General features: G+C 31.7%; 1 protein-coding gene across 1 annotated transcript; it reads left to right on the forward strand.

Moving 5' to 3' along the window:
- The first annotated feature begins 1,159 nt into the window (after positions 1–1,159).
- LOC134725996 (uncharacterized) lies at positions 1,160–18,957 on the forward strand. Its single transcript, XM_063590345.1, has 12 exons — positions 1,160–1,473; positions 4,966–5,145; positions 9,348–9,488; positions 10,128–10,266; positions 10,729–10,931; positions 11,749–11,887; positions 12,608–12,625; positions 13,434–13,650; positions 14,121–14,260; positions 14,504–14,656; positions 15,630–15,802; positions 16,608–18,957. The coding sequence occupies exons 1-12, from the start codon at positions 1,402–1,404 to the stop codon at positions 16,827–16,829; spliced, it is 1,797 nt and encodes a 598-aa protein (XP_063446415.1). The 5' UTR covers positions 1,160–1,401; the 3' UTR covers positions 16,830–18,957.
- The last annotated feature ends 350 nt before the right edge of the window (positions 18,958–19,307 follow it).

The following is a 19,307-nucleotide window of genomic DNA, read 5'->3' on the forward strand; positions in this document are numbered from 1 at the left end:
AATAGTTATCAAAGGTACCAGGATTATAGTTAAGTACGCCAGACGCGCGTTTCGTCTACATAAGACTCATCAGTGACGCTCATATCAAAATATTTATAAAGCAAAACAAATACAAAGTTGAAGAGCATTAAGGATCCAAAATTCCAAAAAAATGTGCCAAATACGGCTAAGGTTATCTTTGCCTGGGAAAAGAAAATCCTTAGTTTTTCGAAAAATTCAAAGTTTGGTAAACAGAAAATTTATGAAAATGACCACATTATGGATATTCATGTCAACACATGTAAAAGTTTAGTTCGCAAATTTTATGACTGTTAGATTTATTTGTATGTTTGCCTGAACTTTTAGTCAGTTGTGTTGTATGTCTGTCATGAATTTTTAAACAGTTTCGGTTGCTTGATCCAAATTGTTGTCACATTAATACAGGTCTGTTCAGGAACATATATACTATTCTTAGGTCTGTTTTGGGTTACTCGTCCAATTATGTCAATATAACGATACTATAAAAAAAATCATTTATTGTCATACAAGTGGGTGGTTACCTTTTAATTCGTATCAACAAAAACGTATTTCTAATTCGAATTCGAATTGGGTAATTCGAATTAGCCAATTCGAATTAAAGAAGAAGAGTGTGTGAACCCGATTAGCGAATTCGATTCGCATTCGATTCGAATTCAATTCGAATTAAATGTTCGTGTGAACGAGGCATACTACAAGTGGGTGGTATCGATAGCTTAACAACCAGGTTTAACCCACCATTTTCATTTGAAAAATGCCTGTACAATTTTAGTTGTTTTCCATTCGCTCAAGGTTAGTTCATAACTCTAGCTTTTAATTTTTGCCAGTTTTAATGGACTACCTTTTTTCAATTTATCTTGATATTAGGTATTTTTTTTGATACTTTTTTTTAATGAAAAATACAACACCGTATATATACGCCACCACGTTGACGTAAATGATATAAATTCATTATCTAGTCAATTACCTGAAGCCTGTAATTCTCAAACAATCGTATAAATAAAATAATAAATCCTAATGATATGAACATGCTTTGTGTGTAGAGATCTGTGGAATAGCATTTGATGTACAACATATATAAGTTTTATAATATATATGACTTGTGATTGAAAGAGCGTAAATCCTGAAGGACACCGTATATGTATGACTGCACTTCACACATGGCAGTAACCAATGAGAATAACAGTAACGTCTGTTCTGTAACATGGTGTAAATGGCCGCGGGACAACAACATTAACCGTTGTTAACTTCCCCGTAATCCATTATTTTCCATGTATTATCAATTAAAGACCAGGCCAGAACACTAAAAAAAAAGATTTGGATGTTATGTTCCTAAATAACCTCCATACCAGATATGGAGGAAGTCGACTCTAGTGGCCTCTGATCATGGGACTAATCTTCCAGGCCTTTATTTTACTACAGATTTGTGTACGGATACATTCATATCCTTTCTCTAAGGTAAGAATATTAATTTGTCCATAAACAGGCCATATTATAATTATTTGTTTATCATGCCCTCCAACCATTCTGTCAGGACAGATATTACATAACTTAACATCATTTACTAATATCTCATTTATAAAAATATTATAGTTACATGTAAAATGATTATTCCCTAAAACCTTACTTATAACACAATGTGTACCAAAAAAGGGGGGACTTCGTTTCTACGCTTATTTCTTATTTACGTAAAAATAACCAAAAATAGCTGGATCCCCCTTTTTATAGGCACTCCCCCTAAATCCCACATTTTCATTTTTAAAAAGGAAACTATCCCTTGACTGTTACTTAGTACTTTTCAAATGCAAAATTTTGAATTTTAAATAAACGTTTCAGGTCTGTTTATTAGAAATTTTTATATTGACTTGACATTAACTGTAAACAATGAAATATAAATCACATTCCAATATCAAATGAATGTATTTATTGAACTATATTTTAATAAATCTACACTATTCATGACGACAGTAAAGAATATATTCAAATCATGATTTTTATTGCATTTGGGAGATTGGATGTGTTTATTTTATAATCGCTTTTATACTCAGTCATTTTAGTAGAACAAAAAGTTTCGGTAATATCGATTTAACAAACGAGAGACAATACAAACTAATGCATATGCAATTACAGCTAAAAGTAAGAAGAAAAAAAATAAAAAAAATTTGAAAATCGATTATACTATAGGATATAGAAAATTTAGGGAAAGGGAAAAGGATTTTTTTTCTCAAGACGAATACGATGTCAAAAATCTCTGAAATTAACCATAACGTGATATCTTTTAAAAAGATATCTTATTTTATCATAAACTAAGGCGATATTCCTTAATTTCGATGACAACATTATCCACCAGATTTCAAATGCGGAGAATGTAAACGCGAATAACGGTAGGTCACCAAATGACCTTCAAAAACAAACAAAACCTACACAAAGAAGGCCCCCGCATGGCAAAATGTAAACTTATTCAAACGAAAAACCAACGATTTGATTATTGCGATTATTTTTACAAATCAAACAAAAAAGCAACTCATGACATAAGTAAGCCATCTTATTTATTTTGTTTCGTTTGCTTCATACTTATAAATCTTTTTGTTCTGTGGTTTGCTCTTTTAATATTCTTGTTAGTTTTGTTTGCTCTTGTTATTTTTAATTATAAAGAAAATTGCTCAAAATGATAATGACAGACTAATAATATTTATCCAGTATAATTAATTTTATTTAGCTTTTCATAATTTTACATTTCATTTTTGACCATATGATTACACATGCATTGCACATTTTGTGTTTTTGTATTGTTTAGGTGTATGGAATAAGATAACTTTTATAAAAAAAATATATGATCGTTACTGCTGGTTCAAGCTCTTATAGTTCAAGGGTCATCGGAAATGATTTTGTCTTATCAATGTTAGAAAACATCGGAAAATATGCAGATTAATGTGATTTAAAGAAGGAGAGGAATTTAAAGATTTGTTAAGTTTGCCAAGTATAACAATCCAGCCACCTCCCCACCAAGTAGAGGATGGTATGGGTTTGATTGTTATACATGTACTTAATTTGTAGTCACGTTCAAATTTTTTTCTCCTTTTTTTCTCCAAAAAATTCGAACGTGACCACAAATAAATTGGAACTTTTACTAGTTCTTCTATAGATTAAAAATTTCCGTTTGCAAGTTTGACTATATTTCTAACAGAATACTATAGAATATTCTTATTCTTATGGTGATGTTGTTTACCGAATCTGGAAATTTAAATACGATCCAGGAAAACTTACCAATCTTTCAATAACATTATTCTAAGAAGATACCGAATCAGCATTGTAAGTAGATTCTTGAATATTGTTATCATTGGTATAAATATTGATTTTTTGGATTATAACATACTGTTACAACACTGTCCCAGGTTAGTTGGAGGGTTTGCACCTTCAAACATGTTTTACCTTTCCAAATTCTATATGTCTCAAGTCAGGAGTCTGTAGTTCAGTGGCTGTCGTTGTCTGTCATATTTGTTTTTTGTTTATTGTTTTGTTATAATTATATTAAACATTTAGTTTTTCCCATTGGATTGTTTACCTTTTTCATGTAGGGGTCATTTATAGCCGATCTATTTCATTGTTGAAGGCCGTATGGTTCGCCTATAATAGCTTACGTCAACCTTATTTGACCTTTGTTGGATAGTTGTCTCATTGTCAAACATATTACATCTCCTCTACACTACCGCTTGATCAACATGTAAGCGTGGTCACAAGTGCAAAGATTTATTTGTGAACCTACATGACAGTCGTACAATAGTTAGCTGATTCAAAGATAAAAACAACTGATTGGTGCTTTTCTTGTTCACAGTCTGTGCTTCAAACATAATGGCTTCAGGTAAATCTTACGTGAAACTTACGTGACATCAGTTCATGTGAGTTTCACGCAAATCTCATGTAACACTCACGTGATTTGAACGTAAAAATCACATGATATTTTTTTCACGTGAAATTTTGGTGTATTTTGAATATAAGCTTGGTCAAATGAATTACATTTAAATTTTCAAATTCAAACAAAATATTGAGACATATCTTTTTTTAAGGTTGATGTAAATTTCAGATGAAAAGTTTCACAGATCTTTTATGAATCTATATTTAGATTCTTTTTAGGGTATCCGAATAAAAAGTTGCGTAATAAACACAACCTTTTTACAGTGCCAACAACCATTTTTACAGTTCTGTAGCAGTTCATTGTCAGATACATATTAACAATGTTATAAGCAAAACCCTATTAAAGTGCGACCAAATCCCGTGTTTACAGTTGTTATCTTAAGGCCTTGTTACCATTACTGCTTGTAGTGGAATATACAAAATGTGTATTTACTGATAGAAAATACTATACATCGCTTTTATTTGTTACAACGGTTTTACGTTGTCGAATTTACATCTGACTTCACTGAAATATGTAAAAGTTTACCATAAATTCTTATGAATTATAAGTGAACTCTAAAACGTTAACCTAAACGTTATACATCAGTCTATGCATGCAAATAATCCATGACTCACTCCTGTACTGTTCTAACTTATCTGAGGACGTACGGTCATATATCAAGTAATACTTTAGTAATTGTAAACTTCAAAGATATGTTCTACTTTTAACTGAAATTGAAGAAATGCATTGTCAGTTTATATCCGACTCACGAGTTTGAATGTACCTTTGTCATTTTTTGCCCGTCTTTTAAAGAATTTAATTCATACATGCTATTCTAACTTATTCAGAATGGACGTATGATAATTGTTAACTTCTAAGTTTTGTTTTACTTTAAACATTTGTTAAAGGAATGATAACCATAGCGTTGTCCGTTTCTTTCCGACTCATGAGTCTAAATGTCCCTTTGGTATCATTCGCCTTTCCTTGAAAGAATTTAATTTATCTATGCAATATTAGTTTTCACTAACTATTAATTACATTTTTTAATCTTACAGCGTTTTCAAAAACAGAACGAAGATACATCCTGCCAGAAACCTCTAGGGTTAACATATTTATCAAAGCGCCACTTAGTAAGATATGTTGTCAGTGCCACCGAAGGTAATGCCACCAACACCAGACTACATAGTCCCACATCCTGGTATGCCACAGGACTAGGTAGCGCCACTTTTGTACAGGTAAATATGTAAGCTACGACCGTAATTAAAAGTAAGACAATAATCCACTGGACTAGGGACTGAGAGAAACTAAGACCTGTAGAATTGGGACATGCTCAGCTACCATTAACGATGCCACCAGGTTGTAAAAGAAATATCTTTATAGTTAAAAAAAAAATCGCTAACAGTTCAAACCCTCAGAATAAGTTATATCGGACATGGGCTTGCCACAATTTTACAACAAAGCATAACATTAAGACCCCATAATTTTAAAGTTGCAATCAGTAGTACTATCAGTAGGTTGACACTCTCACATTTCAATTGGAAAACAAGAAATGAAATGTTCAGTAAAGGATTGAATATATGTTAACGTGAATTACATTATGTAACCAAATATAAATGCAGATTCAACTATTTATATGAGGGAAGAAACAGTTGTGTTTTACTATACTTTTGTGCACAAGTTAACAGGATTGATACTCAAAAACCCTGCTTGTAGTAATCTAAGGACAAACTTTTTTTTACCTGTATAAGATGCTTGACTTGAACTATAAACCATCACATTAATTTGTCTATTAATGGGCCATCATCTGTTTATCACCTTACTGACAACTATATGTTATAGTTTTTATGAATCAAAATACGTCATACAGGTGGAAATTGTCATTTGTTTTAAACAAAGAAATTGCTCTAACATTTATATAACCTGTATTATTTTTTTTTATCAAACTTGCCCCTTTAAGGTTGATTAGATAGATCTGAATTTAAAACCAAAGATTATGTTTATACTTTGTCAAACTATTGTGTATCATACTATTTAAAAAAAAAATGAAACGACGCACGGTACTTGTGTCACCTAACGTTACACACTTGAAGACGATTGTTTTTCAAATTGCTGTCTACTATTTTATGAGCGAAATGCCATGATTACCTCAGATTCATGCTTTTCTTAGAAATTAGAAGGCTTAGATTTTTATAAACAAATAAAAGAGTAATCAACGCACTACAAATTTACTCATTTATACACTCCAGAAGCGAATGAACTACTGTATATCTAGCAAAAAATACTAATCAAAGCAGAGTCAATGAGCCTTTTTTCATACTACAGGTTGTGCAACATTGTGAGATTTTGTTAGGATTATACATGGAAAAAAACTTTGTGTTAGTTGATAAAAAAAAATTAACGATTTCAAAATAAAGCATCCAAATACTTTCATAATGCGCTCCAAAAATGGAAATAAAAAACGGATCATCTTACTCGTTTTTTTTTGTTGCGGCAAACCAAATCCTTAAAAATAAATATTTGCCAAGGCTTAAAATTTCTATCATTTTTTTTAAATAACTTCTCCTTTTCCTAACCGTGGATCCATTCCTCATTGTACTGCTGTTAAAACTTAAAATGTTACAAAAGAATGGAATACGAGTCTAAATTAAAAACTACGTTCAAACCTATGATTGCGTTGGATAAAAACCGCAATTTTTATACGTGTGCATGTCAAACAAATTTCGTTGTAGAAGGGTCTAAAAACAGCACAAACAACATTTTCCAAAAGACCAAAAAAGTGGAAAAGTATATTTAAACAAAACGCATTTGACTAACAGGTCGAACAACTGATGTTCTTTAACCCTGTTGACTGCCATTGGCGATTGCCCAATAAAATTGATCACAAGATGTAACAAAATAGATCTTAATATAAATTTAATACGTCACAGAAATTTTTTTTTGTTAACTTGTGGCCACGATGTTGTGCCACAAACATTCGGTGTCAATATTTCTTTAGTACACCAGATCTAGATTTCGACGATATATGTCTCTTGAAGCTTCAGTGATGTTAGGGATCGAAACGGTATTTGGAAGGCCATATAATTTACTCTCAATTTTAGATTGACTCTTGAATTTAAGAGTCAATATAGGATGAACGGATCATATAAACCGGAGGGAAAATATGATACATGCCCAAACAAAAAATATAAACGAGTCTAAATTGAAAACTACGTTCAAACCTATGATTGCGTTGGATAAAAATCGCAATTTTTATACGTGTACATGTCAAACAAATTTCGAATATATATGTATCTCAGCGGACCATGAACATTTTATTAAGGGGGACACTAAATTTAATAAGAGGGACCCGCTCCAGTAGTTCCCTAAATGATCAACCAAATTTTCCCCACGAAAGGTGCCAGAGATGCCCCTTAAATACACCTCTGTATCCTACCAAAAATGTTACCCTTATCATAAAGTTCTATAACTGCAGTTGTTCTACTTTTGTCTGTACCTATATATATATATAGTTATGTAAACATGTAGCATGCGAATGGGATATTCAGAGTTATTTGACTAATTTAAATCTGAAGCGACCCAGAAAAGTATTAAGGACTTAACATTTACAGGATTTTTTTGTCACGTTTTGTTAAAGTCTAGCGAAGAAATAACCTCCGAGATCATTTATTCTGATGTAGGATATTCTACATTAAAAGTGATCACGTGTAAAAGCACACTATCTTATATAATGATGTAAAATGTATACCAAAAAAAAAAAAATACACGCTCGTCACATGGCTGTCTTGAAATTCATAAATTGTCTTTCACTGAATACGGATGTATGTTCTTCGTTCTTCGTATATTTTCAATAAAATTTGCCATCGACATGAAACTTTTAATTTAATTATATTAAATTGGTTTATATTGATCCATTTGTTTTTATTGTTAAACTTTAAATCGTATCGAGTTGAAATAATTTTGCAAATAAATAGTAGAGAAGCTATCAAAGATCTACTTTGCATACCACATTTTACAAAATCAAAAACCAGAAATTTCATAACTGACGATATAGATGACTTGGGATTATGTGGCGAAGTTTAACTTTTTTTATACTCACCGCCTACCCCTTTTGACTAAGTGTAGTTCGGATAACGACCGAAGGATAAACAAAATGATCGAATGTCATGCACGTGCTCTATAGAAAGAAACATAACATGTCTTGACTGATGTAAGAGGGTCTGATGGCGGTTTCTTCATTTATATATTCTTTACCTTTTTGTTGTTGGAGTTTTTTATTTACAGTTGTTGCCATTTATTCTCTATTCTTCATATTTCAGGACTCCATTATTCTTAGCTTTATTTTCTGTCCTATTTTTCCCATTCTTTATACTTTTTGCCAATTATTCTGCACTTTTTGCTAATTTTACTCTATACCGGAAACTCCATTCAGACCCTCGCATAATGGCTTTTGAAAATTGTTCTTTTGATTATTCAAGGCTTTGTAACCTTTAAAAGTTAAAAGAAAATCCGTCAACTTACTGAACAAACATGATGTTACATGTACCATGTGTGATTTATTAGGCAAAAAATCCGTTATTTACCGGAGCTAATGTTGCAGGGTCATTTCTTGCGGGTGATGTGGTTAAACTTAATGTGAAGTACATTACATGTATACGTTTAAATATTTTAATACAGATTATGTAAATAACGGCAATTAATACCATTTCACGTTCTTTTCTCTTGCATACATATACAAGTAAGAAAACGAAAATACAATTAGATTTTTCTACACGTTTCCAATTTAATTTGTTCATTTAAAAATGTGTTTGCTACATTTCAGTATATACCATTATGTTAAAAGCATATGCTGGTTGGCCACTGACTACTACGTTCATTAAGTGTGGCGTAATACAAGCTGATTCCAGTTTATTACAAGCAATTGTCGTCTCCCAAATATCTATCTTTGATTCTTTGTGTGATATTTTTTATAAGTATTATGTCGACTCGCAGTTATATATAATGAAATTGATGTACTACTGCTAATTTAATAGATATGGTACAGAGCATTTTATTTCTGGATATAAAAGACCTTACAATCATCGGCTAATTAACCGAGACTATAGTCAACAGTTAGTATCATAAACATTTAATATAACTTTCCGGGGGTGAAAGCATGAAAAAGGACTCGTGTATATACATTTTTGAACAAGTTTTAAACGCACTTCAGGTCATAACAGGTCCCATCAAATGGAATTTAAAATCAAACGAACTTAGGAATATAATTGTATCAGAATATGTGAAATGATAATGTATATGAAACAAACTTCATTATGATTATGAAAAACTAATTGCGAAAAAGATGTGAAATAATCATGTGACATCATTTGAATAACCCATACTTGTATCAGCATTATTTAATCAAGAATATTGTAATTTGTAAACAATCTTTATATTATAGGTTCGTATGTTTGAACCAATACTCGTCTCAGGATTGGCAATTCAAGGAGATTTGAAACATTCCCTTTGGGTTACCTCCCTTTACGTAACTTACAGTTTAGATTGTGATATATTTATTCCCTTTAGTGATGATCAGTATATGGTAAGTATTTTCATACAGAAGAGCAGACATTTAAATACTACAAATATTTAACTTGATACATTTTTTTAATCAATTTATTTTTGTATGCAACTTTCAAAAATACAATGCTTTGATCCACTTCATTTAAACTTTAGTGGATAGTTGTCCCATTGTCTCCTTATTTCAATAATGAACACGATTTGTTTTTTTCAAAATTGCATGATTGAAACCTGTATTGCATGACGTATATTGTAATATAGGTTGTATCTAGTATTCCTATGCTAAACTCTGTCGTGTTCTTATATAATAGGAAACAGAGGACATCCATGTCTCATCTACTAGATGTTCTTCAATTTCAAATATAAAGAAATATGCTTAAACTTTTTACTGCTTTACATTTCAATTCGCATTTTTGGAGATACTTCGTTACACTGCCCCGTTTCCTAACACACCTATAATATTACATTTATGTGCCATTTAATCAAACATAAAAACATAATTAAATTGAGAATGGAAATGGAGAATGTGTCAAAGAGACAACAACCCGACCAAATAAAAAAACAACGGTAGAAGGTCACCAACAGGTCTTCAATGTAGCGAGAAGTTCCGCAAATAGTCTGCACAAATAACTTATATTCAATAATATGATATACTTTTCAGATATTCCCTGGAAATGTTGATGGAAACTCGCTGTCAGTTATATTTTTTGACCGCGTGTTTACTGCCAAATGTATACGTGTAATACCAGTTACTCGTCACGGCGATACAACAGCTATGCAAATGGAGGTATATGGTTGTGGTGAGTTTACGTTAAAAACTTAGCAAGACGTCGGAGAATGCTTTCCCCATTCTTAATAATTTATGAATGATTTAAGAATAATTTAAAAAAAAACGCTTGTAGATACTTAATAATAATAATACATTCTCAAACGTCTTGCCAAAAAGTTGTTTCTTTTTGCAGTTTATCTCTAAAGTTTGATGTGGCCATTTTAATTTGTTTTCTAAAGAAAAAAAATCATTACGTTTTTTCAACACTTTGGCTTTTTAGAATTCAACATACTTTTTCCTTTGATATTCTCGTTTGCAAATACAGGATTTCAAAGGGGAAAGAGCACAAGTATAAATAAAGGGATGAATGGCAGTCTGAAATTATTAAAACTTACTGAAAACTTTATTGACGTTAAAGTTTTAGTCGCATTTCTTTTATTTTACTGAAGTGTATATAATCAAATAATAAAAATATATGTTTTATTTTTGATAGTTGCCAGGAAATGTGCTGAACCGCTACGTCCATTGTGGTATATAAATCGTAGGACGGGTGAATTTGAGACCAAGTTCCAATCAGAACAGATCGTCATGGCGTTATCTATACTTCCGGGTGTCGTAAATGACCATGGATACATCATATCATACAGCAGAACATGTACAGATTATAAACTTATCGCAGAAAATGGCAGACCTAAAGTAAGCTGCTGTTGTAGTCTATATTTTCTACTATTTCATCTTGTCGGACAAATGGGTCTACGAGTCAGTGTACTTCCGGATTCAAATATCAGGCCAGCCGACTGTTGTCGTTCTAAGTCTTAATCTTTTTTAAAATACAAATGCACTTCCGGTTTAAGATATTCCATTCATTGCATGGTCATGAGATTGTAGTAGATCTCCGTCTATAGCCTCTGTATAACACATATGTTCTTCTGGATTTAGATATTTCATTCATTTTATAATCATGATACTGTAGTTCATCTCCGGCTAGATCCTGTATATGGTACATGTACTTCCGGTTTTAAATATTCCATTATTTGTATGGCCATGAAATCGTAGTAAATCTCCGTTTGCATCCTGTAAATGACATATATGTACTTTCGGTATTGATATTTCATTAATTTAAGAAGCATGAGATTGTAGTATATACCCGTCTACAGCCTGTGTACATATTCTTCCGGTTTTGAATAATTCATTCATATTAGAATCACGAGTGAAGTATATCTTCGTCTAGAGCCTGTGTATTACATATATGTACTTCCAGTTTTAGATATTCCATTCACTTTTATATGTTCATGCGTTTATAGTAGATCTCCACCTATAGTCTGTGTATAATATGTACTTGCTGTTTTAGATATTACATTCCTTTTATGGTCATGATATTGTGGTAGATCTCCGTCTATAGTCTGTGTATAATATATACTTCCTGTTTTAGAAATTCCATTCATTTTATGGTCATGAGATTGTGGATGATCTCCGTCTATAGTCTGTGTATAATATATAATTGCTGTTTTAGATATTCCATTCCTTTTATGGCCATGAGATTATGGTAGATCTCAGTTTACATCCTATCAGAGCAATGTGTCTACGAATCAGTGCTGGGAACAGAAATGCTTCTGATACAACGGGTTTTCATGTCTACCTCAGTGGATGTCGTAAGTTTTAATTCAGTTTTTTAAAAGATTGCAGGATTTTCTCATTGTGTGGTAGACCCATTGGTGGATTGTGCCTTTTGTTTATATGCCAGGTTGTTGTCACTTTGACACATTTCCCGTTTCGATCATTCTCAATTTTATTAGTTATTCTTATTGAAGGAAACAAAACTAGCCATCAATTATGTTATTCACAAAGTCAACACAAATTTAAAATACTATTCCAAAACTGTAAAAGTGGGGCAAAAGATACCAGACAGTCAAACTCACTGATCGAAAATTAACTGACAACGACATGGCTAAAATGAAAAAGACAAACAGACAAATAATAGTACACATGACACAACATAGAAAACTAAAGACTTTGCAACCCCCCCCCCCCCCCGAAAAATGGGGGTGATCTCAACTCTTACATTCAACATTATTCTTTATTTTGGCTTTTTAACATTTTTTGATTCGAGTGTTATTGATGAGTTTTTTGTAGACGAAACGTGCGCCTGGCGTAAATATAACATTTCAATCCTGGTATCTATGATGAGTTTATTTATTCACTTAAACAATCTACGTAAGGTACAATACGTGCGAAAGATCTAAACATAAGGTGATATGCTAGGACTGCCAATGAGACAATAATCAACTGGAGTCTAAATGCCTAGGCTGTAATTTATCTTTAAATTACTATATTTATTATTTCAATTGTAACAAAACATGTATTTTTTTCAGGCATATTTAACAGAGATGGTAAGTTGATAGTTTACACCTTCGATTCTAAACAAGTTCTATTTAGAATGTTGTTACTACATAGAAATGACAATTTCACATTTGGGAATCTGAAATCGTGCTATGAGCATCTTAAAGCAGTAATTGGATATTTAGTTAATTCACTTATATTGAAATGCAGATGGCTAAATTTGTTTTTCTAAACTTTTAGCATTGATATCGATGTGATAAGAAAATCCTCACAAAAAAATTTCCTGGCTAATCAAATTATGTTGTAGAAACTGACAAAGCTTTGTCAATGGACTTAACAAATCTGTACATGGAAACAGATACCCATAGCATTCCCCAGTCGGAAAGGGTTAGAAATATTAGCTTTTGGAAGTCTGTCATTCGACTACTTTACCAATGTTAAAGAGACATCTTCGTATGGCTTAGCTGGACTTATAAATTTCCACCTCATTTTCATTCTAACTAGAGGCAAGAGTTGTGTGTGTACTGGTTTTTAAACATCATTAATCCATTAAGAACTTGCTAATCAAATTAAATTAATTTAGACTTTCTTTTTTATCATGTTTATAATTTGCAAAATATTATGATGTAAAATAGCTATGGACACTTTTTTTATGGAATCTATTGTCAGGTTCCGATATTCATGTTCAGTTTAAACGTTATTTGTGCATCATAAACAACTAGAAAACTGGACAAATTTTCTTTATAAACAGTCGATTATTGTTGATGAAAGTAATATTTTATTTTTTAATATCGCTAGAGGCTCAAAGTATCATTGACCCAATGTTTTACTTAATTTTGATTTTACTTTTTACAATAGAACCACTAGACAGATGTGGAACATCTCGCTATCACCATGATATTCGACAGAAACGTGTGATTGGAGGAATCCATTCTGTACCGGGTGAGTGGCCATGGCTGGTGTCGCTACATTTCATGGGATTTCATTCCTTTTCAAACAATTCTGGATATCCACACCTTTGTGGGGCCTCTCTGATTCACCCAGAATGGGTCCTGTCAGCAGCACACTGTTTTGAGTAGGTAATTTATTATTGCATTGCTTTTGGTGCACTTTCATTGACAGAAAGAAAAAAAAACAAGCGATGTTTTGTCATGTTTGAAAAAAAAATCATTAAATTTGGGATCTACTGTATATAGTTTCGAGCTATAGTTTATTTGTTAGTTGTTTAAAACATTCTTTTGCCACTAATTTCAGTATAAAATTATACCTCAAAAGATACCAGTGAGTTTTGTAGAGGTTTAATGAATTTTGAGACAAAGATATTAAAATCAGAACCTGAACATAAATTCAATCTTTGTTTATACATGAATAGTTTTCTTTCTTCTAAAGTGTGGCATAAGAGAGGAACGTAAGTTTATATTCTAAAGTTTAGTTTAATGAATTTGTTATCTTACATCTCTAAAAGGGAACAAAAATTGAATCATATATGCCTTTATCAATGTAATCTCCGTATAATACTATATACTTGTAATTAATGTTTGTCAGTGAACGTGTAGCACCAGGTTCGTCTAGTCCTCTAAACTGGCAGGCGGTTGTTGGAGAACACAGCCAGACCGGATATGACGGGACAGAACAGATCATACAGATTGATTACATCATCAAACATAACACATTTAGCATCGGCGGTAAGTGCACATCTGTTTTTCGTCAAATTACTACTATTCAAATGTTTCTGTAGCAGTTTCGAATCGTTATAAATGGTGGTTAAATATCGCATATAAACAAATATTCAAATTAATAGCTGAAACTACGGAATCCGTAAATAAAGAATCTCACTTTTATCAACATTGAATAAATATTAAAACTACTATGTACCTTCTCAATCAAAACTGAATATACAATGATATGTTATCTATATTTTATTTTAGTGGACAAACCAATCTTACAAGATATTGCTTTGCTGAAATTAAAATCCCCTGCAATAATGACTGACTATGTGAATATTGTGTGCTTAGACGCCTATGATTCCTTTCCACCAGGGACACCTTGTGTAGCAGCAGGATGGGGACAACATACTGTGGGTAAGAAAACATCTCTGTATATATATAAACAAGTCTAAATTGAAAATGACATTCTAGTGACTTTGAAATAAAATCTTGCGGAGATTCAAGATGCGGTGTTTGCGGTCAAGATATAAAATATTTGGAAACGGGCAAACTTGATTTAAAAAGATCCTTCATTGATGGCGATCCGATGGATACATCTGTTGTAGAGTTGTCACTGACTCAGACGTACTTATATATATATGTATCCATCGGATCGCCATCAATGATGGTGATACATGGCTGTGTACAATATGTATATACAACTCGTCTTAACATCAACCCAACAATGTTAGATCTGTAAATTTGATTTCGCAATTTTTTTGTTCTTCCCTCGCCGGGATTCGAACCCATGCTACTGTGATATCGTGACACCAAATCGCCTGCACTGCAGCCGTCCCGCTGGACCACACGACCACCTGGGCTCTCAATATCAGTTCGACCTGGAATTATTTGATTTATGGAATTGTATTAAAAATAATGTAACAACTAAAATACCAAACTTCAAATTAAATCCAAAAAGGGGAAATCCATAACAAACTGAGCGAAACAAATAACGATATAAACCAACAGAAAGAATGGAAAACAACTGTCAATTTCGAAGGGGATCGACACAGTAGTCATGTCCTGCTTTACCAGTGACATCGTTATTTAAGTCAAACAAAAACTTCAGATACGTAGATATTATGCATCAGTTTAAATAAAAAAAAGGACACGATAATGATAAAAAAACATTCATAAACTCATAATATATATCAGGATTGAAATTTTGTATTTGTGCCAGACGTGCGCTTCGTCTTCAAAAGACTGATCAGTGACGCTCGAATATATCTAAAACAAAATTGAAAAGGCCCAACAAAGTACGACGTTAAAGAGTATTGAGGACCAAACAGTCAAAGATGTTTAATTTAAAATGGACACATTTTAAACAAAAACAATTAATACATTTTAGTTGGCAAAGGTGTAAAGCTCCCCCTACACGCAAGAATTCCAATTTTACCACCTGATGAATGTCATCGTAGATACAGTTCACTTCCTGATGGTCACTATGCCAAGTCTGCAGTCTCTATAGAATCATCTGTCATTTGTGCCACTGCAGACGGCGACGGAAACGATTCATGTCGGGTAAGAAATGTTAACGATACATATCAATAAAAAGACCTTACTTCACCAATTTCAGTTCACGAGAAATGTTAAATATTAACGAGAGATATCAATAAAAAGACCTTAGTTCACCAATTTCAGTTCACGAGAAATGTTAAATATTAATGATAGATATCAATTAAAAGACCTTATTTCACCAATTTCAGTTCACGAGAAATGTTAAATATTAACGATAGATATCAATAAAAAGACCTTACTTCACCAATTTCAGTTCACGGGAAATGGTAAATGTTAACGATACATATCAATAAAAAGACCTTACCTCACCAATTTAAGTTCACGACAACATGTGCATTTAATGTTGCATTGCGACGGCTGTAATTGATTGATTACTGATTGATTTACGTCGCATCAGCACAGAAAGGTTATATCGCGTCGAGAGAAGGCTGTGACAAGAATTGTTCAACACAATATAAGTTTGATGTTTTACATGTTATTTTTTAGATTTGAGATGTACTTTGAATTTTTTATTTTAATTCATTATCTTTTCTAAATTGAACAAAAGATAAAAAAATACCCTCTTTTTAACCATGAACTCAATAGTAAACAATAACAAGACGTTAACAAATAAATAATTAAGTGTCTCATGTTAGGCATACATCTTACCTGTTTTATATCCACAAGCACGTCTTCTTTTGGGTTGTTTGTTACTCTACCTAATACCATTAATCATAAAGGTTATATATTCATATGTAACCATATTTTGATTTTTAATGTACTGATAATGTATGTTAGAAATATCAATTAAAATTATTCTTTTTTAAAGGGGGATTCAGGAGGACCGTTAGTCTGTAGGTCGGGAGACCAATGGGTACAAGTTGGCATCGTATCATTTGGATATGACTGTGGTAATTCTCAGTATCCAGGTATCTACACAAAGATACATCATTATATCGACTGGATAACAATGACTATTCGTGATCACTCGGACATTAACGTCTCATACATGTGGCTGAATCGTAACAGAACTATGCCTTCAATTTTCTGATTATGACTTCAGTTTTAGTTTGTTTAGATTGTATTATTTATTGCCTATTTGAAATATATTTACTTTAACAACAAATTATGTAACGTCAATACGGGTTATATTTCATGTCTACTTCCATCACTGTTAAGAACCGTTATACCAAAGATTAACATAATTCATATTGCTTTGATGTTTTCCATTTGTTGAAATAGATGCCGACTTTAATTTTATTGAAAGAGTACTTTTTTCACACTCTTATATTTTATTTCTCTTGTGCCTGATATAACAGTTGAAACAAATTTCCCTATTCTTTGATCAATATACACCAAGATTATCTCCATTTTAAATGACATGTTCTTTCAGATGTGTGGTATAACTCAATTTTTTTATTTTCTTTTTTTTTCCGTCGTTTTCAACACAAGTTATGAATATTGTTTTTGATAATGCTTTAATTTGTTTTCAACTTTAATCAAAAAATTAAATATTTGATTGATCTTGTAGCATTTTATATATTTACATTTAAGATCATAAAGATAAAAACAACAATATATCATCAATTTTTGTCAAATTATTTCGCAATTCCTTATATTTGACCCTTGTCACATAATATAAAATATTAAATATTTAAATTTTGTGAATAAAATTAAAACACTTTATCATCATCAAGACAACCAGGAAACAGATCTGATCGAGATCACACCATAAATGTTTAATATTGATTCTAATGCATATTTGATTACATAGCAAGTTCACTGTGGTTATGTAAAATGGAAAATTAAGACTATTTTAAATTCACCCAAAAAAAATTCCCCGAACTATTTTGAGTGTTCAAACATAACATTCTGTTTAACCAAAACTTTCTTTGTACCACGAGTAAAATAAAAAATTAAAATTTTCTGACTTATGAAATGACTTGTAAAAAGTAACAAAAATACTGAACTCCAAGGATACGTTACCAAGTCAGGAATTCGTGTGATGTGTTTGGGAATTTGTCATTTGAAAAGGGACTTCCCGATTACAATTTTACTTTGATTTCAGTATTTATGTCATTTTAGTTTTTGCAAGTCACCGTTAACAAGTAATTTTCAACAACGTTTCCTTGCAAATCATAGTTTCATATGCAGAACGTGTATGCAAATCCTTACATTTGAAATAATCTTAAAAATATCATTTAGTACTACCTATTAATTCGCTTTAATATCAAAACTATGAAACTGTTAAATTTAAAAGAAACAGGTGATTGTTATATTTTTAAGAATGATTATTATATTACAAAACACGTTCAAGTGATCAACAAGTATTCAATAAGCAAACCATTTGCGAAGGGTAGAAATCTTTGTTAGTCAAGTTAATTTATCGGGTAGTCATCAATTTCTGTTGCCTTTAAAACGCCTTCGTGCTTTCTTACCAACTTCAAATTTGAACTTTGAATAAATCTTACCAAGACCTGTATCTAATGGGTACCATTTATGATCACATAATGAAAGCACGCATTGTATAGAGGTTATTCATGAAATTTTATCATTCATATTTTGATGTATTTTTTTTATTTGCGATTGCAGATCTTTGGTGGTATATATGCATAATTTGTTTACAATATTTGTAGACTATGATATGTTGTCTGATAACCGATATTGTTGGAGACTTTATGCTGTCATATTCATGTCGTGTCGTTGTTGTTGCTTTCTTGTTATTCCTAGGAATATTTCTAATGATTTAAACAATAAAAGCTTTATCTGGTTATTCAGCACCTTGATCGTCCTTTTAATTACGTTGCAATGCAAATAACTGAAAAGGGTATAAGTAAGAATTTTTAACATACTTGGGAGATAAATAACATGATTGAAATTTTGTAAAACAAGACGTGCATTTCAAAGAACGAGTCATTAGGAACGCTTGGATAAAAGTAGGTAAAACATTTTATGATACTATTTAACTTATTTGAGTTTTGTCCCTTTATTTCTGTTTCTTATAAATATGTTGCAGGTAGAATTGCTATTTCATTCTTGATATTGTAAGTGTTGTTGATTTTACAAACACTTCAGCTCAGCTACAATGGTATTTCATTGAGACAAATTAACAAAGACAAATCGTTAATCTGAGTCTAGATTTGTTGAAATAGCTAATAAATTGTACTCTCATAAATCAATTATTCTTATAGATTTATTATTACGTTTTTGACAAGGGGGCGACGTTGATGATAAGTTTATGTATATTTTATTTCTCCAAATGTTTTAATGAAAAGAATACGGTAGCAATTGTCTAATAAACAGCTGGTGTATTGATTAACCTTTCCTAATGAATGACCTTCAAGATTAACGTATGATGTAATTTCAAAAAAAAATCAACGGTTTTCCGGCCGCCATTTTGATTTGGTTGACCGTAGTGTAATATCTGTGTCATTGATGACATTGAAAATGTCCCAATTGTCGTTGCAAAAAAGAAATCCGTTCTGTCTTCTCCTAGTGAGTCATCATCAAATTATGTTTCAATGAATAT

Source organism: Mytilus trossulus, chromosome 7 (genome assembly GCF_036588685.1).
Source record: "Mytilus trossulus isolate FHL-02 chromosome 7, PNRI_Mtr1.1.1.hap1, whole genome shotgun sequence".
NCBI lineage: Eukaryota > Metazoa > Mollusca > Bivalvia > Mytilida > Mytilidae > Mytilus > Mytilus trossulus.

Excerpts from the sequence above, each read along its gene's own strand:
- LOC134725996 (XM_063590345.1), top strand. The coding sequence starts at position 1,402 with ATGGGACTAATCTTCCAGGCCTTTATTTTACTACAGATTTGTGTACGG. Across the intron at positions 1,474-4,965 it reads ATTCATATCCTTTCTCTAAG|CGTTTTCAAAAACAGAACGA; the intron begins GTAAGAATATTA and ends TTAATCTTACAG. Across the intron at positions 15,803-16,607 it reads ACGGAAACGATTCATGTCGG|GGGGATTCAGGAGGACCGTT; the intron begins GTAAGAAATGTT and ends TCTTTTTTAAAG.